Source organism: Aphidius gifuensis, linkage group LG4, assembly GCF_014905175.1.
Source record: "Aphidius gifuensis isolate YNYX2018 linkage group LG4, ASM1490517v1, whole genome shotgun sequence".
In the NCBI taxonomy this organism is placed as follows: Eukaryota; Metazoa; Arthropoda; class Insecta; order Hymenoptera; family Braconidae; genus Aphidius; species Aphidius gifuensis.
In genome coordinates, this window is record NC_057791.1 from 15,525,226 (window position 1) to 15,551,725 (window position 26,500).

Genomic DNA, 26,500 nt, shown 5'->3' on the forward strand with positions numbered 1-26,500 from the left:
TACCTGGGTTAACTATTTGAGGGTTTTTGTTTAATTTAAATATACATCTAGAATTTTGTTTAAATTAACTTTACAATTTTCTATATGGTTTTATTTGAATTTATATATTAGTAATAGAGTAATATTACCATAGAGCTTGATGAACTTGATGTTTATATAATGAAAGCTTTACTAATCTCACGTGTCCTCTGGGAAATTATGGCAAACACCAACGAGGGAAACATAGCAAGTGTTAAACTTGTTAAATTATTAATTTAAAATAAAATAAAAAAATTAAAAATTATGTCTTGGAATGTTTTAATTTCACTGATATACAATAGATTTCAAAATAAATAAAATTAGTTTATATTTTTGACAAACATTCACGTCAAAATAATAAAAACAAAATGAATTGTTTTGTGTGCTTTTCATCTTTATGTAAAGCTCTTATGAAAAATCGAAATTTATGACAGAAAAATTGTACATTTCAAGAATATAAACACGTAATTTAAATTATTTATACGAAACTTGTTTATCAATAATAAAATAGTATAAAAAAAAAAAAAATAGACTATTTACCTTTAAAAATCAGCAGGTAATTTAAACTTTTACCAATATATTGATATCAGATTTTGTCTGGGTAAATAAATATTGAATAGAACAAAAAATAGAAAAATTCTATATTAGTTTTTCATTTCATTACTTTTTATTTTTTAAAAAGTAAATAAAACTATAATAATCAGTAAATAGAAGTAAGCCAAGATTGAAATAAGTTTTTATAATAAAAAAAAAAAAAAGAAGTGGAGCTTTTAGGAAAAATGTTTATAAATATTATTCATATCAATAAAAGTATTTTATCCAAGACCTGGCTCCACCTGATATTGACATATTTTTAATATTTATATTAATCTTCAATCATTTATTCATTATTTTTTTCCTTTTAGCTGTCAAATGCTCAACTAATCTTGATGTATAAAATGATAGCTCCATAGCTGGTATAAACTTGAGGCAAATAGTACTCGAAAAATTTAAATGGCTAATTTTCTATTGAATATAAAAATCCATCATAAAAATCAATCGATTTCGACATTTCGTTGTCATAAAAAAAAAAATACAAAAAGTATTTTGAGATATTTTTTTTATTTTTTATTTCGAAACAAATGTCATGAAGTATTCTTTATTCATCTCTAGAACGATAAAAAACACCTGCTATATTTTTTAGAAAAAAATTTTCTTCAATTTTTCAATATAAAATACTTTTATTCAATTTTTTTTTTTTTTTTTCCTTTTTTTATTTTTGATCCAATCGAATCAATAACAACTTCAAATAAAATTTTCTGATACACTATTTATGTTGTTTTTTAATAAAACATTTATTGTTTTTTATTTTTTTGTTATATTAATATTTTTATTTACAAATTTTTGTTGATGAAAATTAAATTGATTATTTGACTGTGTATACATTGAGCTTGCAGTAATTTATAGAGTTAAATTTTAATAGACAAATAGAAGGTATTTACTTTTGAACAATTAATATTTATATTTGGATAATAGAGGAAAATGCAGGTGTATGCTTTTTAATTTATTTATACTGTGTGATTTTTAGCAAATGGAAAATTAATTACTAGAAAAAAAATTAAATACATGCAAGTTTATTATTTTATTTTTTAATTATTTTTTTTAATGAATGTATAAAATTTTCGACTGGAAAAGCTCTTTTCTTTTATTCGATTTTTAATGTTTTTTTTTTAAATGTATATTCCATGAAAGATATTTAAAAAATGGAAAATAATTTTGAGTTTTAAAATATAGCCAAGAATATTAATTTAATAATAAAAATTAAATAAAATTACTTGAAATTAAACAGCTTTAATTTCAACGATAAATAATATTTTACATCAAAATAAAAAATTTATATTTATAAAAATAAAAACTGAAATTTCCGTAAAATAAATATTAAAAACTACATTTCTTGAAATTTAATTTAAAAATTCATTCAAATATTAAATAAAGCCTCAAAAAAATCTTGTAAAATTGTTTTAAAATCCAAATTGCATTTTCTATATTTTTTTTTCTCAACTGAATGACTAAATAAAAAGCAAAAAATTCAATTAACCAAAGCGACAGGTTTCATCGAGTTAATAGTGTACATAATAAATAAATAATTATAGTATAAATTGCTTACAATTATTTAGATAAAATTGTTTTCTATCAAACCAATGGATATCAAAAATTTAAAAAAACAATCAACTAAACAGTAAATGTGTAAACAATATCATCATTGAAATCCGATGCCTGAGGGATACATATGAGAATCAACTGTTGAAATTTGGTGTTCAAATAATTCTATTATTTAGACATATATAAAAATTAAATGTCAAACTTTGATAAAACATTTGTGTATGTGTGTATGCATACATTGCAATATTAAACGATAAGTGGTCTATGTGAAAAGTGCTGAAGGCTTGAAGGCTTCTATGTAAATTTATATACGTGCTTGCACATTTAATACTGTAAAAAGATCATGCAAATAATATTGTCATATATTCAATTCACGTATATCACATTGTTCGCTGTGAATCCTCACAATTTACAATAATTTTTTTCATAGATAATTTAAATAAAAATAATAATAGAAAATTAATCAATTTCTTCTTCTTTTTTTTTTCGAAATACAATGGATAGTTTAATAATTATGTTAATTAAATAATTTAAATCAATATATTTTTATTGTATTCAATTAATCAATTAATGGTTATTGAGAAAATTTATCGGTTAATTGAATTTAATGAATGACACATTTTTAATCTGCTAATTAATTAATTATCCTTTTTTTTTTAATGATTCATTTATAGTAGTTAAATTATTTTTAAAAATTAAAAATTTGTAATGAAAATATTGCTCACTTTCATCATTTTTTTGGAGGCTAACAGGATAATTGTTGGAAATTTTTTACATATGTATAAATAGTGTTGAAATTTTATTAACTTGCTGAGACAATTTAATGGTTCTTAAAGTACCAGACAAATAATTGTTCATAAATTTTATTCAACATGATAAATGTATAGAGTGTGATAAAATTACAAAAAAACATAATGAAAAATAATAAAATATAATTAGTATTGCAATTTTTATAAAGTCTCACGTATTCTCATTAAATTTTAATGCTGAAGGGCACGAAAGTATTCTCTTCATGTTCAATACCACTTTGTGTTTTTTCTCCTGGTATTTTTTCGAGTGCATATATGTATGGGCACTGATATCACAACGTGGACGCTGACACTGCGAAATTCTTTTCATCCCCTATTTCATGTATCCATCAGAAGTATTCACCCCTAAGCTATTTAAAAAAAAAGACACGAACAAGGTAGAATAGCAAAGAGGAAAAAAATACAAGACAAACCAAAGAGAACTGAAAAGCTCTGCAAGATGATATGCATGCGTGGTTATATTCTATAAATATTTTATTCTCATCTGTAAAAGTATACTTTTAAATTAATTATTAATTTTTTAATTACGCAGTTATTCAATAAAAATTTATGACCAATAAATATCATTTCGATAAAGAAATATAATTAACAGGAATTTTTAGGATTTTTTTTTTCTTTTTTATAATCGATAAATAGTATTGAAGAAATTTTATTGACTTTAAGTACTAAGAATTTAAAAATTAAATTTAATATTAGCAAATTAAATATTTATCTTTAAAAAATTTTATAATAATTATAAATATCGTTGCGTTAAAGTTAAAGAAGCGTAAGTGCCATTATCGTGATTGTTTTTTTTTTTTAAAGGTAAAAAAAAAATGTAACTTCAATAATTTTTTGGCAAATGACTTGTCTACCCCTCTGCAAATTTATCAGAGATTTAAAATTTATTAATAGTAAAAAGACGTATGTCCCATGTGTTAAAAATAAATGATTGTATTTTTAGTATGATTAAAAGTAAAGAGACGTGTGTCCATTGGACATACAACTTTATCATCTTTAAATATAAAAATATAAAAGGTAAATAAGAAAAATGAGTCAATGAAAATATCTTATCAAAGCTCTTTTTAATTTTTTTTTTCGTTGTTGTTTAAACAACGTCAAAAAAAACGAGATAAACATTGTGGCAAAAAAAAAAAACATTTAGAGATATATACTCTTTTTTTTTTTACTTGAGAAACAGGCTTTTCAAGCACTTACCTCTTTTTTTTTCGTTCAATGCGACGAAAAACCCGTATATATACATGAATTTTTTCGTAAACTTGTTTTATTGATTAAATTTGTTTTTCTAAAAGTTACAAGTAGTTTAAAGTAACAAAAAATTCTCTTAGAGTTTCATTTTATTTTAACATAAAATAAATAAATAATACAACTACAACAAGAGTTTCCTTTCAAAGTGAATCATTTGAAATAAATATTCTTTTTTTTTTTTAAAGTTAACTTTTTTATTTACAGTATCTTTCTTTGGTATTATTATAATTATTATTATCATTATTTTTTTATGATAAGATAAAAGGGTGTCTCGTTGTTTTTCGACTAATGAATCTTGATGCGAAAACGAATGAGCTTTTTGACCGCATGAAAAACAACTTTAATATATATATAGCTGATGAAAGAAGAATAAATGACGAAGGGGATATCAAAATGAGGGTTTTTTTTCAAGACAGATACTTGGGAGGTTTGAATAGGGTAGAGGTTTTATTGATCGTTCTAGGCTTAAAAGAAAAAAAAAATAAAAATACCTTGGCCACGTGAATCACGTTGGTCTGTAATGTGGGTATGTTTAATCGGGATTCACCCTACGTACGACCATTTAATTTGTTCACTCTATTGCTGACAGCTACGTAAAAATCATAAATTATTAACAAGAAAAACTTTTAAAAAAATATAAAAAAAATATAGTCTTATTTACTAAAAATAAATATTTTCAATGGAATTTGTAAATTGTTTTATCAAAGTTTATTTTTTTTTGCTTGTAAATTGTAACTGAGAAACTTGAAAATAAAAAAAAATAAATGTATGCTGATTTTCAATGAATAGTTATGAGAATGGAGATTAGATTTGCAATGATTCAAATCGGACCAAACTCGAGCACTTTTATACGATAAGTTGGCACTTTGCTATGCAAGCATGTCTGACCAAACGCGGACCGCAACCACTTATGCCATAACAACCTCACGGCACATCCGTGCGTCAATTACTTTACTGAATTAATTTGAATAAAATATACTTTAATAAAATTTATTCACAAGATATACTACGTATTTTTTTATTTTCAATAGGATCAAATGAAACCTTTTTTTTTCTTTCTTTTCCTTTTTGCTATTCTTTGTTTGTTAAAAAATAAAAAGAAAAAAAATTTTATCATTGAAGCAGCAGCGATATTATACTACCATTTCAACTGAACAAAATATTTATATTATTATTTTTTTTTTTGCATCACTTTTAGAACTCTGTCACTTCAATATTGTGACACACTGAAAATTGTGAGTCACAACTTTATTCGTTTAAAAAAAATTTATAAAAATAAACAAATCATTTTTGCAAGATAAAAATAATTTAAATTGATGATAATGTCAATTGATTTTTATAAAAATATTACTCACGTAATTTAATTTTAATAGAAAAAATTTAAATTGACTTGGAAAATAGAAATTTGATCTACTCATTCGTATCTCGATCATTTCAAGTCGAAAAAAAATAATACAAATTGCATTAAAATTAAATTCAAATTGTGTTTAAAATGTATTTTATATTTTTTATATTTTCTTCTAGACATAAACGCAAAATAAATATAAAATATGTACAAAATTTGAATGCCAAAATTGAAATGTAATTTATATTTATTTTTTATTCAATTGAAATGTCATTTATGTATGTTTAATTCAACAATTACTATTTGCTTTTGTTCAAAGTTAATTGCATTTTTTCTACTTGGATAACATTTTCAAAAAAAACATGACATTCTTTCCTCAAAATAAATTTTTATTGCTTTAAAAAATTAAAGCGCGAAACTGTTGAAGATTATCAACATGATTTCCAGCTCATGATTTTTTACTGAGCTAAAATTATATGAAATAAAAAAGCAAAAATAGTATATAAAATTGTTATTGTCTATTTTCTTCAATTTTCCACTTATTTTTGTTTAGCTATGAAATTTTTACAGGTCAATGGAGATTACATTAGGCATGATTTACCGCATTTTCGTAGAAAACTGTCTTGACTAAAAAATATAAATACTGTTTTTTCCATTTAAAAAAAGCTCCTGTACACTAACAAGTAGTTCAAAGAAATATTTCAAAAATTTATATATAAAAATCTATTCTTTATCTTTTTTATCTATATACACAAAATGAGCAATAAATTTTTTTTTTTTATAATATATTTTTTAAAGGAAAAAATTGAAATAAAGATATTTCAAAAAAAAAAAAAAATTCAATGTTGGTTTTACGGTGTCGTTTTACTTTTTTGTTGCATCATTACAAATTTATAATCTACCCTTTTTGTGTGGAAACTAAATCACACTGGAGTTACTCAAATGCGGTTTTTTAAAAAAATTCTATTGTCATTTTTTATTTTTTTTATTTTTATGACAGGAAAAATAAATTTATCAGACACTTAATTTTATGACAGTAAAAAAAATTATGCAGTTATTTTATCATTGCCGCATAGAAACTCGTCATTTTGCATTTACTATTTGAATTTTTTTTATAATTCTCTTTTACCTTTTTGCTATTTTATTATAATATTTTTTTTTTCATTCTTATTTTATGATATTATGTATTAAACTTTGCTCGTTTTTATTAAAAAATTTTTCGTTCAATCCGAATAAAAATATAAATATAAATAAATTCAATATGAACAGCAGTGTCAAGATTTTATTCTCCGACTTTTTCATCTTTCCATTGGGAATAATACAGCTTGAATGTCAAATGATTTTTTTTATTTTCTACAAACAAATAAGTAATCTGAATATTCATATATAAATTTATTTTCAAAGGAAAAAAATTCTATAAAAGTTGAATAAAAATCAAATTTATAAATGTTCTTTTTAATATATATTCAATAAGATTTAGCCATAAGCTTTGAATATATTTAAGCTCATTATTTCGTTATGTAAATGATAAATCATCATAAGTAAATAATAATATAATTAAATTATACCAAACATATAAATCAAAAGCTAAATTGTCTATATTTTTTTGTCAAATTTTGGGTTAAAATTAGTGCTTGATTTATAATATGTAAATTCAACAGTACAATGATTGTCGAATTAGTCATGAATGTTGTTATCAATGAGCATTTTCATGTTTCATAAATAAAATGACCCATTTTACTATATAATGGCTATGTACATGTGATGTGGGTGTATTTTGACTGGCATGTCATGTTCACTCATGAAGTCTATTCAAACGTGCTTCTAATGTTTGTGTCTATGTAATATTACCTCCATATTGTACTATATCTATTTATTAATAAACATCACTAGCTCAACAGAATGTTAAACAATGAACATCACAATTATACATTAATTAAACATTTAATCTAAATCCGAGTAAAAAAATTTATATAAATTTTAAAGTACCAAACATTATCAAATTGTTGTGTTCTATTTATTTTTTTTCTTCTCGTTTTTACGTAGGTGGGACGCTTCGCGTCACCTACGTATTGGATTTGTCTACCGAAAATTAAAAAACGCTCTCATTTCTAAAGTAATTGTCAGAGATACTTCGTGTTAGAACCAAAAGAAGCGTATTTTCAATCTCTTTAATTTGTATATTTTCGATTTTTTCTCAAATAATTATTAAAGTTGCCAGTGCCAAAAATGTTAAAAACCTTTTTTTCTTTTTTTTTTTAAATATTAAATAACGTTTTATCTGTAAGCGTGATCGATTTGCACCGACTAATTAAAAGTTTTCTTTTATTTTGATCTTTAAATCGCCGCTATTTTGAAAACGATATCTTTAAAACTCATGGAGTTATTAAAATATCTAATAGAAAAATTTGATGTGACTGTTTTTTCCCGATTTACATTGGAACCCAACAAAATCATGTTTTGTGGAGATTCGACGCGCAGTGTTGGCAGCCCTGCTCAGTTCATCTCACTCACACAGATAAACATATGTTTATGATAAAATTTCGTAGTGTTGTGACTAAACAATATGACATTTTATTTGAAAAAAAAAAAATTACACTAATTATTGCACATAACCCACCGGAGTATTGAAAATTTTAATTTTCGTTATATATGATTTTTGTTTTCGAGATTTTAAAAATAGTTTTCTAGTTGAGACAATTTCTACCGCATTTTTTCCGTTAATTTTTTTAATTAAAGAATATATTTTTTGATTGTGAATTAATTTTTAAACAAGCCTCACGTGTGGAGATTTTGTTGAATGATTTTTTGAAATAAATCCAATTGATCAGCCTTGATTTTATAATGCACCATTCATATTGTATTAATTGAAGTTTATAGGGTAACGATTTAATTAATAATACATCAGTTACACTGAAATGTCAAGTGGTTTCTTTGTATGATGCTTTCATCTTTAATCTTCTCAATTGAGCTTGATTACAACTATGACTAATTGCACTAAAGGTGCTGTTAACTCGAGCCAATGCAATTACATTTAATTTATAAATTTTTAACGTTATTCATTTATTATAAATTAATTCATCCAAGCTTTGCTTTATTTATTCAAAAATTAATTTCATAATGAAAAAGCTTCTTAAGTTAATTACTGAAAATTTTAAGATTTTATTAATAATTAAATTTTGACGTGTTGAGGAAAATAATTTTGTGATATTTTTAATTACATTATACTTTTAAAACATGATGAATAAATTGTTGGCTTTTATATTTTTATGGTAAACAATTATTTAAAAAATTAAAAAAAATAATTTAAAAAATTTACAGAAACTTGTTACTGTTTGTAATATTATTTTCATTTTCTTTTCATTTAAAGTATTGTCATTTTATTTATAAACAAACTTTGGTTCTATAAAAATTTGTCTTGATATTGTTTGAACTTTTTAAAATACAAAAATAAATTTAAAAAAAATATTAAACTTTTGTTTAAAAAAAAAAAAAGCCGGTAGAAACTTTTGTTGTCTTGTTTTTTTTTCTATTTATTTTCGAAAGAATTTTGAGAATTTACTGGCTTGAATAGAGATAGCTCAAGAAGAGGTCAGACTAATATGTCAAAGACATGTCAAAATAAGGGTAAAATTCAGTGAAAAGCATTCCAAGTCAAGTTTGTTATGTTGAGTTTAGTCTTGGAGTTACCGGATGAAATGTCAAGAAAGCTTGAGTATGTACAGATGGTTTTACCATTGAAAATTTATTGACTCATAGTTCAAGATTTATTCAATTTAAATATCCAATTGACAGCATAAAAACAATTTAACATTAATTCTAAAATATTTTATATTTTCATAAATAAAAAATATAATTTATAGCCAAAATATAAATGTAATTTTTATAATTTAAATATATATTTTTCACATTAAGATACCTGTGTAAAAACGTTGTGTTAATGAAGCTAATAATTTATAAATTTATATAATATTTAAAATATTATTCCCGGAAGGTTATTACAGTCTTAAAGTATATCTAATAGAATCAGTTTAAAGTAATTTTCTTTCTTCATTATTCATTGTTTCTCTTCATCATTGTAATAAAGACGAAGGGAGAGATAAACTGAGTATAGTGCTCTGATATCTTGGATCGTATGTTGCAGCTCAATCACTATTTATGTAGGCCAGCTAATCTCTATTTACTTTTCTAAACATGTTGAGCTTTCTACCTCTGTAAAGGATATTATTCAAATATGTAATAATACTGCTGATTCGATAACATACAACATCCACATGTACATATCTTTAGAATAACTTAAATTCAATTATAATCTTTTGTTGTTATAATAAAGTTTTAATTCTTAATTAACTCTCAACACTGTAATAATAATTCATTGAGTTAAATTAAAAGGTTTTTATTGAGCTTAAAAGACTTTTTTTGTTATTTGTAAAAAAATTATAGGAAGAAATTTAATGGATGTATATAGGTACCATTTAACTTTGGTGGTTGAAGCACGAAATGGTGATAAAATAAAATATCTTTTGTTACATGTGTTAAAGTTCTCACCTATAATACTTGATATATATACATTAGATTATTTATTGTTGCTAAAAAACTAAATTCACACACAAGATAGATATAGTTTCCATTTACTGAATTGATACCAGCTGGGTGGGTTTATTTTGAATTGATGCTCAACACGATTCTACCCACAAAAAAATGATTAATTATTTTCTCTATAAATTATTCTGTTTTATATTCGACGGTGAAAAAAAAATACTATACCATTTTTATAAATGTCAATGACAGCAAGAATAAAGTTCAGAAAAAAAAATGAATAATAAAAATTAAAATAAATAATCAATAATGGTATTCAACGGAGTGAATAGAGGTTTTTTTTTTTTATTTTTAGAGTCTCAAGCTTCGATTCTCTGCTATTGTCTTTTTGTAGAAGTTGCTTTATTAAAGCTCCAAATAAAGTTTGACTTTTTTAAATGAAACCAATTATTTATATATACTAATGACCGAATTCTATCACGAAAGCTTGCTGAAGAAAATTTTCTATTTATTTGAAATTTTTAAAAATAGAAATTAATAATTTTAAGTATTTATAATTTTGCTATAGAAATTTTCGAAATGATATCAATTTGATCGACACAAATGGAGCACTTCTTTTTGTTTATTTAAATTAAATCTTCATATATTTAACTGTCTCAGATTGAATGCATGTGAAATATATAAACCATCTGGGCTTGTAACACAGCACGTTCATTCGTTAAAATGAAATATGTAATAACTCTTTGTAAATGTCTAGATTCAAGATCTCACAGGATTTCTCTCTTGCAATATAATAGACATGAAAAATGCTATTTAATCGCTATATAAAATGTGAATAAATTTGCTACTTGTAAAACTATTGAGATGGAAAATAATTTGGATGATTGTCTGTTACAAAATATTTATTGTTGTATATTGTTGGCTCAATAACAGAAAGGCCTAACTATCAAAAACATTGAAATAAAAATAAAAAAGACCTATCTTCAACTTCATGCTCCATTGCGTTACTTTGAGTGTTTTCGACATGAAAAAAAATTAATATAAAAATGGCTCAGTTCCTAGAGTTGATGTAATAAATTCCCAACTTCACAGATACAAGCTTTTTTTTTTATTTTAAAAATTTTTCAATTGATAATAACAGAGCGGACTAGCTCCCCAGATTTAAGCTTTTTCACTTTTATAATTTAAACTTTATTAAATAAATATATTCTTTGAATCTTTGTTATTTTTTATTCAACTTATAAACGCACTTTTTATGTATTTATTATTATTTAAAGTGTTAAAAATTATAAAGCTTGAGTATTGAGCTTTTTTTTATTTTTAATAATTAATAAAAATATTTAAAAACCCAAGGACTAATCTCTTAAAACCTGTACACCGTTGTCACTACACCGTCTCATGTACTTTTCCAACACAATTCATTCATGTATGTATATAAGTATAAATGTAAATTAACCTCATCTCTTTTTTTATTTTTTCGGTTGAAGAATTAAGCCACAAATTTACGGTATTTACTCAACACTTCATTATACTTACCTCTCCATTTTTTTTATTCTTTCTACATCTACTCATTGTTTTTATTTTATTTCTTTTCAACATTATTTTTCAAAAGTCATATACAAATTTATTGACAAATAAAACTTCCCCTTTTTTTTCTATCCTTTGTAGCATTTCTAATTATTATATATTATTAATTAAATTTATTTTTTCATGTTATAATTAATTTCTGATCGACTATACAATGAAAAAAAAAAATCCTTTGATAAATTATTATAACAACATTCAACAATTTTATATACACATGCAAATTCAACATATGGAAATTCCAATATCGAAAACAAGTAACAATATTGGCACATTGATGATTATAATAATTGAAAAAAAAAAAAAAAAAATCCCTGATAATCACTCGAAAGAGAAAAACATGAACAAGTCGAGCAGAAAAAATGAAAAAAAAAAAATGTAAATAAACAAAATAATAATAAAAGCTTGTATACTTCTTTGTATGCATGAATACAAAGTTGTTATTGGTTTTGTAAAATGTATGTAATACATAGTTTAATAGCATTCACCGGAAGTAATTGAAAAAATAAAAAAAAAATACTTGTGAGTTATATATACTGTTGTATATTATATTTCATAAAATAGAATATAAAAAACTAATTTTTTGCTAGAATGCATATTAACACATCCAAATCAATTACTGATAAATTATTGGAAGAGTGGAAAGAAGTTGTATTTCAGCTACAAACTGCTGCTACTGTTCTTGACGTATCACGATTTGATATAATGTTTGACCTGGTGCAACAACAGTTCATACACCAGTATATGAAGTCCCGATGGATCAACATTTTCTGTATTATAAAATGTTATAGAATTATGATGTGTCTTTAAGAACTTCATATTCAACTTCTTTTCATCCTTTCAATGATTGAATAATGTTTAAACACACCCCAGGTAGAAAATAATGTCAAATTAACGTCTCTGAAGTCAAATTCACGTCAAATTGACATTATTTTCTGTCTAGGACAGTCAATTTTTGAAAATATTTTTCAACTTAGTCATTAATAAGAAAATGAACTGAATAATGACTAGACTACATCGAGAATTTAATGAAATAAAATTTTTTTGAGAAATCTAGACTTAATAACTTGGCCTGGATAAACTTAAACCACCTGATCATAGTGTTAAAACTTTTTGAGGCCTATCATGAGATTTTTCAACAACAAGATAATATTTTAATTTATTTATCAAATTTTTTTAATATTAAAATCTTTCTCTATATGCCATGTACAACAATAAATAATAATAATAAAACTTGAATAATTATTAATTAATTAATTAACTATTTATTGTTACCCCCTGGTAAAAATATTTCTCCGAATTTCCTCCGATTTTTTTTGTGAACTTTTTACACAAATGATTCATGGTGGAGAGAATTTTTCCGTCTCAGTATTTTCTCCGACTGTCCAAATAAGTCCTTCTTTCTGAAAAGGTTTCAAACAACATAAAGAAAATAAACAAGTATTTTTAATTTAAGACGAGTGCCATGTACTTCTTTGTATGCATGAATACAAAGTTGTTATTGGTTTTGTAAAATGTATGTAATACATAGTTTAATAGCATTCACCGGAAGTAATTAAAAAAATTAAAAAAAAATACTTGTGAGTTATAGATACTGTTGTATATTATTTTTTATAAAATAGAATATAATGCTAGAATGCATATTAACACTTTCAAATCAATTAATTACTGATGAATCATTAAAAGAGCGAAAAGAAGTTGTATTTTAGCTACAAACTGCCGCTGCTGCTGTTCTTGACGTATCACGATTTGTATTATAAAATGTTTTTAGAATTATCATATGTGTCTCTAAGAACTTTATACTCAACTTCTTTTCATCCTTTTAATGATTTATCAATGTTTAATTGATTGAAATAAGCAAGGCGAAAGAAGTATATATTTGGATAATCATAAGTATGGCTAAGCTTAAAGGGCCAACAAAATGCTAAAAACAAACTTCTTGACCCGGCCTGACTAAACTTAAACGACCTGATCAAAGTATCAAACTTTTTTAGGCCTATCATGAGATTTTTCAACAACAAGATTATATTTTAGTTTGTTTATCAAATTTTTTTAATATTAAAATCTTTCTCTATATGCCATGCACAACAATAAACAATAATAATAAAACTTGAATAATTATTAATTAATTAATTAACTATTTATTGTTACCCTGGTAAAAATATTTCTCCGAATTTCCTCCGATTTTTTTGTAAACTTTTTGCCTAAATGATCCATGGTGGAGAAAATTTTTCCGTCACGGTATTTTCTCCGACTGTCCAAAATAAGTCCTTCTTTCTAAAAGGGTTCCAAATTACATAAGGAAAATATACAAGTATTTTTAATTTAAGACGAGTGCGATGTTATTCTTCGTATCCATGAATACAAAGTTGTTATTGGTTTTGTAAAATGTATGTAATACATAGTTTAAAAGCATTCACCGGAAGTAATTGAAAAAATAAAAAAAAAATACTTGTGAGTTATATATACTGTTGTATATTATTTTTATAAAATAGAATATAAAAAAATAATCTTTTGCTAGAATGCATATTAACATATGCAAATCAATTAATTACTGATAAATCATTAAAAGAATAGAAAGAAGTTGTATTTTAACTATACAGACTTCTACTGCTGTGCTTGACGTATCACGATTTGATAATGTTTGACCCGGTGCAACAACAGTTCATACATCAGTATGAAGTCTTAATGGATCAACATTTTATGTATTATAAAATGTTACAGAAATCTCATATGTATCTCTAAGAACTTCTTTCCATTTTTTTAATGATTTATCAATGTTTAATTGATTTGAATACACAGTAAATTTTTTAAAAAAGTTAAACTTGATCGTTAATGATAATTTAACCATTATCATACACTATGAGTTTAAATAAATGTCAAGCAAAAATAACTTCTCTATTTAATTCAGCCTGACTAAACTTGAACCACCTGATCCAAGTATTAAAACTTTTTTAGGCCTATTATGAGATTTTTCACCAACAATATAATATTTTAATTTATTTATCAAATCTTTTTAATATTAAAATCTTTCTCTATATGCCATGCACAACAATAAATAATAATAATAAAACTTGTATAATTATTAATTATTAATTCACTATTTATTGTTACCCTGGTAAAAATATTTCTCCGAATTTTCTCCAATTTTTTTGTAAACATTTTGCACAAATAATCCATGGTAGAGAGAATTTTTCCGTCTCGGTATTTTCTCCGAGTGCAATGTACTTCTTTATATGCATGAATACTAAATTGTTATTGGTTTTGTAAAATGTATGTAATACATATAGTTTAATAGCATTCACCGGAAGTAATTGAAAAAATAAAAAAAAATACTTGTGAGTTATATATAATGTTGTATATTATTTTTATAAAATTAAATATATAAAAATATCCTCTTGCTAGAATGCATATTAACACATTCAAATCAATTAATTACTGATAAATCATTAAAAGAGTGGAAAGAAGTATTTTAGCTACAAACTGCTGCTGCTGTTCTTGACGTATTACTATTTGATAATGTTTTACCTGGTGCAACAACAGTTCATACACCAGTATAAAGTCCCAATGGATCAACATTTTCTGTATTATAAAATATTTTAGAATTATCATATGTGTCTCCAACAAGTTCATATATCCAACTTCTTTCCATTCTTTCAATGATTTATCAATGTTTAATTGTTTTAAGTAAACAACTTCAATGGGAAATTCATATTTGGAGAATCATAAGTATTCCTAAGATTAAAAAAGAATTTTAAAAAAACTCAAAAGAAAATTATTGACTCGGCCTGACTAAACTTAAACCACACGATCAAAGTATCAAACTTTTTTGGGCCTATCATGAGATTTTTCAACAACAGGATAATTTTTTAATTTATTTATCAAATTTTTTTAATATTAAAATCTTTCTCTGTATGTCATGTACAACAATAAATAATAATAATAAAACTTGAATAATTATTAAATAAATAATTAACAATTTATTGTTACCCTGGTAAAAAGATTTCTCCGAATTTCCTCCGATTTTTTTGTGAACTCTTTGTACAAATGATCCACGGTGGAGAGAATTTTTCCGTCCCGGTATTTTCTCCGACTGTCCAAAATAAGTCCTTCTTTCTAAAAAGGTTTTAACCAACATAAAAAAAATTGACAAGTATTTTTAATTTAAGACGAGTGCCATGTACTTCTTTGTATGCATGAATACAAAGTTGTTATTGGTTTTGTAAAATGTATAATAAATAATTTAATATCATTCACCGGAAGTAATTGAAAAAATAAAAAAAAAAAAAACACTTGTGAGTTGTATATATACTGTTGTATATTATTTTTATAAAATAGAATATAAAAAAAAAAAAAAAATATATATGTGAGTCTGACATGAAAAGAAATATGAGTGTTATATGTACTCGAGTGTTGCACCCAAGTAAATTGCATTGAAAAATTTTTATCCACAATTCCAAGTGGATATCGGTTCGTTGCAGTAATGACGACATCTTTCACTTGTCGGTTTTTGTACGTGACGTTATACAACGTGGTGAATTTAAAAGAAAATATACAAGTGTGTAAAAATATATATCAAATATATATAAAGCCAACAGTCAATAAGTCAATGTTCACAGTTTTCATGTGACAAATATCTCGAGGCATACCTCAAAGTACACCCAAAAAAATACAACAAATAATTAAATAAAAAAATTGATAATTAATATAAATTTCCTAATATTTTTTCACGTTTATTATACATCTAATTATATTTAAAATATTTTTCAATAAAAAATACTAAGTTGATCTTTGAATCGTAAAACTTTTGATCATTATAATACTGAGCATAAAAAATTATCCAGATTGTTATATGAAAAATTGAATTAATGATAAAAACATTGTTTTTTGATCAAGAAAAAATTCAAGTATTTTATCATCAAGTTATTCTTTATCACTAGTACGATTGGATATAAAACATATACTTTCTTTTGTTATAAAATCAAAGGGTTCTTTTAAATTTAATATTTTTCTGATCTCATGTCTTTTATTTTTATTATTTTTTATTTTAATACAAAGGAAGTTGTCATCTTCAATTACTGTGTCCTATTTCTTTGTTAAAATCAACACCAGTTCATCAGTTTCTTTGAACTACGGTGTGATTATTTTTTACCTCATTTGTTTTGGTACAATTTAAATTATATAGAAATATAATTAATAAAAATTTAAATGCAAAATTAATAATAAATATAAATGTTAGTTATCTAAAACAATTTCACAATAATTTAAATGTTTTTTTTGTTTCAAAACGTTTGTCGCAATCTTTGTCTTATTATTTCTGAAACGTTTGTTCAAAATTTCGATTGAAAACATGAAAATTTATTTTTTAATTAATTGATCATTGTTGTATATAAAACAAAAAATATTATTTATGATTTCAGAAATGTTTTGGCTCACCTGTATCTACATAATAACTGCCACAAGTGTACTGAGCTGTCGTCAAAGTGAATTCGAATGTAGTAATTCACGTTGCATAACACTGAACAAAGTATGCAATGCTATAGATGATTGTGGTGACGGCAGTGACGAACAACGAGCTTGCACCCGTAAGTTTAACCAAACAAAATATAATAAAATTACTGTATAAATACCTAACATCATTTTGAGATACCTGGTAAAAATATAATTAATTAAAACTGTCTTATAATATCATAACAATATATAATGACATGTAATAATTAATTAATAATTCATTAAACAATTTAAAAAGATATTAAAATGTAAAAAAATATTTGAAATTTAGTTTAAAAATTGAATGAAAGTGTTACTGTCTGATCTGTAGACAATTATTGATTTATTGATCCCAATTTTTAAAGATTTTTTTAAATACAAATTTCTTCTGAGCTGGTTTTAATTTTTTAAATCACTTTGGAAGTTTAAATCCTAGGTGAATTATTGTATCGACAATCGAATTATATCAAAATAAAATTATCATGTAAATTTCATTGATTTATTTCAATTGTTTATAATTTTTTTTCAACACAGAAATAGAGCTTTTTTTGTTCAGCTGTTAAAAAAATATAATCACTTTGAATTATTAATATATTTGCACTTTATTTGACCGCTATAAATTATCATAAAAAAAAACAAAATTGAATTTAAAAATAAAAAATCTTTCAACTGCAAAAGTGAGCATAAAAAAGGTTAGATCATAAATCTGCAGGGAGCTTTTGTTGGACCTGGGTCAGACGTGAACAATTAGCCTCAAAAGTTTTGATAAAGTTTTTAAATTCCCAAATGACTCTTAAAAACTTTTATTTTCTTGTGAAACTTAACGAAGAAAACTACTTGCCACTAGGTAAAATTAATTTGTGTCAATTTTATCAACTTATTAGTTGAATTATTATCATAAAAAATTTTAAACTTTTTATATTCATTTTCATTTTAATTTTTATTAATCATTCTAATGAATTTTCTTCAGTGGATTATAATTTTTAATTAAGCTCAAAATATCCTGTTTGATATTTTGATCGTTATTTTTCAATTTCCGGTTTTACTGTTTGCAAATATTGAACTGGTATAAATATAGATTTAAAAAATTGAAAAAAAAACAATTGATGTTTTTTGTTATTATCAATACAATATTTTATTATTTTATACACGAAAAATATAAATGAAAATAATCCATTGGTCAGCACCAGCAATTGTACGTGATATATTTTTAAAAAAGCAATTCTCAGATATCATTTAATTATATTTATTTCATCAAAATTCTTCCATCTATCCAAGCATAAATCAAACCAATCTCTTTAGCTATTTTTTAAAATCAACTATCCAAAGTAAAGTTTCAGATTAAATGAAAAAATTTTAAAAACAAGAGATGATATTAAAAAAAAAGTTTTTAAAAAAATTCATATCAGCGAAATGTAACTGCGTGGTTCATGAAAATATAAGTAAAGAAACCTTTTTATTTTTTTTTTTTTGGTGAGAGAGAAAAAGGTTGGAAAACGAGACACAAAAATAAAAAAAAAATATGAGCTTGCATATACAGCAGAGTTAGGGGCTATATGAACAGGACAAAGCCAACTGGCTGGACGCCAACCAACGGCTAGCATTTGGGTTAAATTCAACAAACCCCCTGATGTCCATCCTGCTTGCTATATTTTTATTTTTTTAGCTATTTTATTTTTTTGCTTATTCAAGTTAACAATTGGTTTGTTATAAAACCTACGCACGTTCTATTTTTTACACTATGGCAAAAATAATATAAATTACAGTAAATATAAAATTTAAAATAAATATGAAAAATATTTAAATATATAATTCATATTTAAATACAATATATATATTTTTTTATATCAAAGCTTTAATGATTTTTTTATATCAATAAATATATATATTTTTTTTTTGATTATTATTTGGTATTAACATATACTTGGAGAACAAGTCAGACTTCCTAATGACCTGATAAAAGCACAAAAACATTTAGTTTGAAAAAAAAAAAAATAATAATAAACAATCATTTAAATACAATGACAGATTAATTAATTTTTATAAGTAAATTAATTTTAAATTTATCTAAGATATGATAATAGTAATTACATTTTTTTTTCTTGTTAATTATATTTTTTTTAAAGTATACTTATTAATATACTTTTAGAAAAATATAATTAACAACAAAAAAAAATGAATTTTTGTTTGACATGTGATACAGATTGTCAAAGGAACACAGGATATGATATTTACACTATGCAAGTATATTATCAAGAAAGAACAAAAGTTATTAAGTCGTGAATAAAAATTTATAAAAAAAAAAAAAAATTGTGTTATTAATATTAACACGAATTTCATAATTGAATCATTTAATATCATCAACACAAATATTTTCTGAAAATATATTTGACAAATTGGACAAAGAACAATAAAAAGTATTATTTAAAATACTTTTATAAATATTACATGATCAAGTATCCTTGTTAAAATACCTTAAATACAAATTTCTAAAAATAAAAAACGGAGGTGCTATTTCCACCGTATATATATTTACGGAAAGCACTGGGACATTTACACAAGTTACGGAGAAACTTACAGTGAATATGGGATGATTATATAGGATTGATTGAGTTGTGTGGAAAAACTTGTAATATTGTCCCTATATTTTTCATAAATTTCCCAGTATCGGGACGTATTCGCCATTTGATAATAGTTAACTTGGTTTAACAGCGCACGTTTTATTTTTTACACTAAAAAATGGAAAAAATAATATAAATTACAGTAAATATAAATTTAAAATAAATATGAAAAATATTTAAATATATATTTTTTTTATATCAGAGCTGTGATGATTTTTTTATATCAATAAATAAATTTTTTTTCAATTATTATTTGGTATTAACATACTTGGGGAACGAGTCAGATTTGCTAATGACCTGATAAAAGCACAAGAACATTAAATTTAAAAAAAATAATAATAAACAGTCATTTAAATACGATGACTAATCAATTCATTTGTAAATGAATTGATTTTAAATTTATCTAAGATATACATATATCTAATAAGATAATAGTAATTACATTTTTTTTCTCTTGTTAATTATTTTTTTTTTAAATATACTTATTAATATACTTTTAAAAAAATATAATTAACAAAAAAAAAAAAATTATCGATGATGTTATTTAAATGTCTCACCAACATAGTTGTTCGATGATGTTTTAGCCTTGCGATTGAAGAAGTTTTTGAAAACAAATATATTACTATGTCGTAAATAAAAATTTATAAAATAAAAAAAAATTTGTGTTAATAATATTAACAAGAATTTTATAATGGAATCATTTAATATCATTAACACAAGTATTTTCTGAAAATATATCTGATAAATTGGACAAAAAACAATAAAAAGTATTATTTAAAATACTTTTATAAATATTACATGATCAAGGAACCTCTTTACAATGTTCTGAATATAAATTTCTAAAAATAAAAAACGGAGGTGCTATTTCCACCGTATATACCGGGAAATTTACGGAGAATACGGGAAAATTCACACATTTTTTTTTCGAATAAACATTGACTGTTTTGACTGTATTTTTTTTTTTTTTTATTCTCAAAGAGATTTTCTTCTCTTGCTAGAATGCATATAAACACATTCAAATCAATTAATTACTGATAAATCATTAAAAAAGTGGAAAGAAGTTTTAGTTTAGCTACAAACTGCTGCTGCTGTTCTTCACGTATTCACAATTTGATAATGGTTAACTTGGTTTAACAACAGTTGATACACCAGTATGATTTTTCGATGGATCAACATTTTCTGTATTACAAAATGTAGTACAGTTATATATGTACCTCTAACAACTTCATATTCAACTTCTTTCTATCCTTTTAATGATTTATCAATAATTAATTGATTTAAAATGATCATTCATTTATAAAAAATTTGTGAAAAAATTGTTATCAAAGGAATTATCAAATAAACCTGTAGCCCTGCTTTTGTTTAATACTACTTGGATTGCTATATCGATAAAAAAAAAATAAATAAATATATGAAAATTGTGTTAATAATATTATATTAAATATAAATTCGTATATATATGAACACGATTTTGATGATTGAATCATTTAATATTATTAACACAAATATTGACTGATAATATATTTCATAAATTTGACAAAGAACAATAAAAAGTATTAGTTAAGAAACTTTTATAAATATTACATGATCAAGTATCCTTGTTACAATACCTTGAATACAAGTTTTAAAAAAGAAAAAACGGAGGTGCTATTTTCACCGTATATATTTACAAAAAGCACGGGGACATTTACAAAAGTTACGGAAAAACTTACAGTGAACATGCGATGTCAGACTTGCTAATGACCAATGAAATCATATATTATAACAGAGCTTTAATTAAGTCTATCAATGATTCTGGATGTCGTGAATTTTTTATGTTCAAGTCTGTTATACATTGTAATACTTGTTCAATGTGTAAATTGAAAAATAAAAGCTAGAAAAAAGCACAAAAAAATTAATCAAGATATTGTGTTTTTTAAAAATTCATTAGTATAATAATGAATAATTAATTTTTTTTTTTCATTCAACTTTATAATAACTATAATCAATTTTAATTTTTGACAATTATAAATTTTAATTGTATTTTTAATGAGCTCGTAATTAAGACAATTAGCAGGTAGAAAATATTTGGTAAAAAAGCTTCAGCTTTATTTGAAAATTATTAATGATAAAATCAATAGAGGATAAATAATTTATAAACTAATTAAAACTAGTTTGTCTTTTAGTTGAAAAAAAATATAATTTTTCTTCAAGACAAAGTTTTTTACTTTTGCAAAAATATATATTATCAACTTGATTTATTTTTCTTGTATTCTGTTTTTTTTTTAGTCTGTATCTTTATGATCCAAACACTTAAAATTTTAAAAATAATTATTTGACTTTAAAATGTTGAAAAACATTTGAAAGTTTTTGTTTTTTTTTTTCAACAGTAAACGAAAAAATTTCTTTATGACAATGATAAAGTATCAGAGAGAACAATTTGTTTAATGCAACGACTTGTAACCGAGTTGAAATATATATATGTATTATACAAAATATAGTAGAGGGTGAAAAACATTCATATTGCTTGCAGTATAAATATATATTTCAGCTTTCATGTGGTAAATTATTATGTGGTGAATTTTTCAAAATACATATATTCCAAGAAAAAATAAAAATTTTTAAATTGTAGAATAACAAATACAAGCAATAACGATTGTACTCTTAAGTAATATGAATTCTCAGAACAAATAATGCTAAAAAATAATAACATAATTGTAGAGAAAAATTTATAAATAATATTTATTTGTAAAAAATAATATTTATTAAACAAAAATAAATAAATTATTTAATTTACCGCTACATGGATAATTTTTTGGATAATAACTGTCTGTTTTTAAATATTAAAAGCAAAAATCCGAAAGTGTCATAAAGCATAGAATATTTTTTTTTAGAATAAACATCAATTATTTTGACTGTGGTTTTTTTTGTATCGTATTTTTTGTACTCAGACATGTTTATTATTATAAAAATGATATGTGGATTTGAAAAAAGTATCGAATTCACCACATCGGTAATAATATTCTCAGAAAACTGAAATATTGTAATTTTTGAAATTACATTTTTTTTTTCTTGTTAATTATATTTTTTTTAAAGTATACTTATTATTATACTTCAAAAAAAATATAATTAACAAGAAAATAAGAGAAATGTTAACCTATACGTTGCGACCATAACATTGTTTTGAGTATAAAAAAAACACAACATACATAATTTTCGCACTACAAAATTATGTTCCCGAGAGAAAAGAAAAGTATAAAGTCATGAATAAAAATTTATAAAAAGAAAAAAATTTGCGTTAATAATATGAACACGATTTTCATGACTGAATCATTTAATATTATTAACACAAATACTTTCTGAAAATATATTTGACAAATTGGACAAAGAACAATAAAAAGTATTATTTAAAATACTTTTATAAATATTACATGATCAAGTATCGTTGTTACAATGTTCTGAATACAAATTTCTAAAAATAAAAAACGGAGGTGCTATTTCCACCGTATATACCGGAGAATTTACGGCAAATACGGGAAAATTTACACAAAAATTTTTTAGAATAAACATTGATTGTTTTGACTGTAGTTTTTTTTTTTTTATTCTCAAAGAGATTTTCTTCTCTTGCTAGAATGCATGTTAACACATTCAAATCAATTAATTACTGATAAATCATTAAAAGAGTGGAAAGAAGTTGTATTTTAGCTACAAACTGCTGCTGCTGTTCTTGACGTTTATTCAAAATTTGATAATGTTTGACTTGGTGCAAAAACAGTTTATACACCAATATGAAGTCCTGATAGACTAACATTTTATGTATTATAAAATGTTTTAGAATTATCATATGTATCTCTGAGAACTTCATATTCAATTTTTTTCCATCCTTTTAATGATTTATCAATAATTAATTCATTCGAACTAACCATTTTACTATTATGCTGTACATAAATACATCAAATATACAATAAATACAATCGTATTCTGACAATGAATGTCATATCAGTCATATTCGTATAATCATCACCATACTGAAAAAACAAACACTTGAATTACTCACCTCCCATTGACTCAGCCGGACTAATCTTAAACGACCTGATCAAAGTATCAAACTTTTTTGGGCCTATCATGAGATTTTTCAACAACAAGATAATATTTTAGTTTGTCAATCAAATTTTTTAATATTAAAATCTTTCTCTATATGCCATGTACAACAATAAATAATAATAATAAAACTTGAATAATTATTAATTAACTAATTAACTATTTATTGTTACCCTGATAAAAATATTTCTCCGAATTTCCTCCGATTTTTTTGTGAACTTTTTGCACAAACAATTCATGGTGGAGAGAATTTTTCCGTCTCGGTATTTTCTCCGACTGTCCAAATAAATCCTTCTTTCTAAAATGGTTCCAAATGACATAAAGAAAATAGACAAGTATTTTTAATTTAAGACGAGTGCGATGCAAAATGATAAACGCATAATATGGCAAGACAGGATGAGAATGTAAGAGAGAATTTCAACTGTGTTATTTGACACGGAATGCCTCATACATAGACGTTTAAATAAAAATGAAATATAAATATTAACAAAGGAAAAATTTATACTATTATATTCATGTTATTTTCAAAGAATACATGTAAAAAAGTTGCCAAAAAAAAATATACATATATATCCCAATTGTATTGTGTTTATATTTTAGAATATCCTTTTAATATATATATATTTTTTTCATAAATAAATGTTTTTTTGTGTTTTTAAAAGTTGCAAATAGAAATATGTAAAACAAGTTTACTGGTACAGGCAATATATTTAATAGAATGAGTGTTCAAGTAGTAAAGTCAGCCATTAGTCAGACACTAGTTTGTTTCGGTTTGTTCAAGTTGATTGTGTTTAAACAATAATATAACAAATGAATTGTCACCGTACTTAACCTACTATATAAAATTTCTCTTCATTTACTTTATCCCTCCAATAATAATTAATGAAAACATCCCTCTAACCCTTTTATTTATTTAATGACATTACAGTATGATTTTCACTGAATTTCAACTCAATTTAGTGGTTAAAAAAATTTAAAAATTGAAAAATAAAATGGATAAAATTTGAATAAAAGATAAATTGCACAATTAACCACGAAAAAAGCAATTTTTCACCCTTGCATACCTTGATTTTTTTTATCTCTAGCCATCAGATCGATGAACGGTTAATCCAATAATTCATTGAGGGTTGTTAAATGGAATAATTAGATTTCTTGTTTGATATGTCACTGTATGGTAATAAAACTTTTCAAATAAAAAATAATTTCCCAAGTGTTTAATTCTACCAAAACTGGGTAATTTTTCGTTTTATTTTTATTCTCTTATTAGAATGTAAAATTACACCTCAAAAAATTATGAAAAGGGTATTTGTAATTTGTAAAGAATGTAATATTTAATGGTACTCATGTGAATTAGTAGTATACATATATTGTTTAAAAATATATAATTTGAAATTTTAGTAAAAAGTATTATTTAGAATACTTTCAAAAAATATTACATGATTCTTGTTACAACGTCATGTCTTGTTAATTACATATTCATCCAAGTATATTTAATAATGATTTTATTGATAATATATAATAATCAATTGAAAAAAACGAATATATAAAATTTATTTTATACATATAATATTTTATTTAATATTTTATAAATATTTTAAATATCAACAAAATGAAATTCAAAAAAATTATAATAACTAGTCAGAAAAATACGATGACTAATTAATTCATTTCGAAATAAATTGATTTTAAATTTATCTGAGATATACAGATGATGTATGATAATAGTAATTACATTTTTTTTTCTTGTTACTTATATTTTTTTAAAAGTAAACTTATTAATTTATTTAAAAAAAAATATAATTAACAAGAAAAAAAATGTGATAAAAATTCGAGTAAATAAATGATAAATATGATCAAAAATGTAACCTAAATTTATCAACAAATATTTCTAACAGACCCGCATTGAAGGTTGTTTTACGAATAAAAAAAGCCGCAGAATTACATTATGTTATGAAGCCATGAATAAAAATTTATAAAAAGAAAAAAATTTGTGTTAATAATATTAACGAGAATTTTATAATTGAGTCATTTAATATCATTAACACAAATATTTTCTGAAAATATATTTGACAAATTGGACAAAGAACAATAAAAAGTATTATTTAAGATACTTTTATAAATATTACATGATCAAGTATCCTTGTTACAATGTCCTGAATACAAGTTTCTAAAAAGAAAAAACGGAGGTGACATTTCCACCGTATATACCGGAGAGTTTCCGGAAAATACGGGAAAATTTACACAGGTTACAGGGAAACTAACGGGGAATAGTGCAATGATTAAATTGGATTAATTGAGTTGTGTGTAAAACTTGTTATTATTGTCCCCGCATTTCTCATAAATTTCCCAGTATCAGTGCTAATATAACGTGTCAACAAAAAAAACCTAGTAGAAAATATTCGTACAACAATAATATCCACTCACAAGTTGCAAAATAAATTAATTACATATTCATCCAAGTATATTTAATAATGATTTTATTAATAATACATGATAATAAATTCAAAAAATGAATAAAAATAAAAATTGACATTTTATACGATATTTTAAAGATAAATATAACAAAATTAATTCTAAAAAAATAATTAGAATCATTAAAATACGATGACTAATTAATTAATTTT

General features: G+C 23.5%; 1 protein-coding gene across 2 annotated transcripts in view; it reads left to right on the plus strand.

Annotated features, from left to right (window-relative positions):
- Positions 1 to 26,500, plus strand: part of LOC122855201 — a 52,095-nt gene that overhangs the window by 12,619 nt on the left and 12,976 nt on the right. The window contains exons 1-2 of one of the 2 annotated variants that reach the window (XM_044156393.1): positions 16,198 to 16,243; positions 17,106 to 17,270. In XM_044156393.1, the coding sequence (XP_044012328.1) occupies positions 17,108 to 17,270 (163 nt within the window). In that variant the 5' untranslated portion in view covers positions 16,198 to 16,243; positions 17,106 to 17,107. Of the gene's footprint in view, positions 1 to 16,197; positions 16,244 to 17,105; positions 17,271 to 26,500 lie in introns of those variants that run through there. The other variant, XM_044156392.1, reaches the window with a different exon arrangement.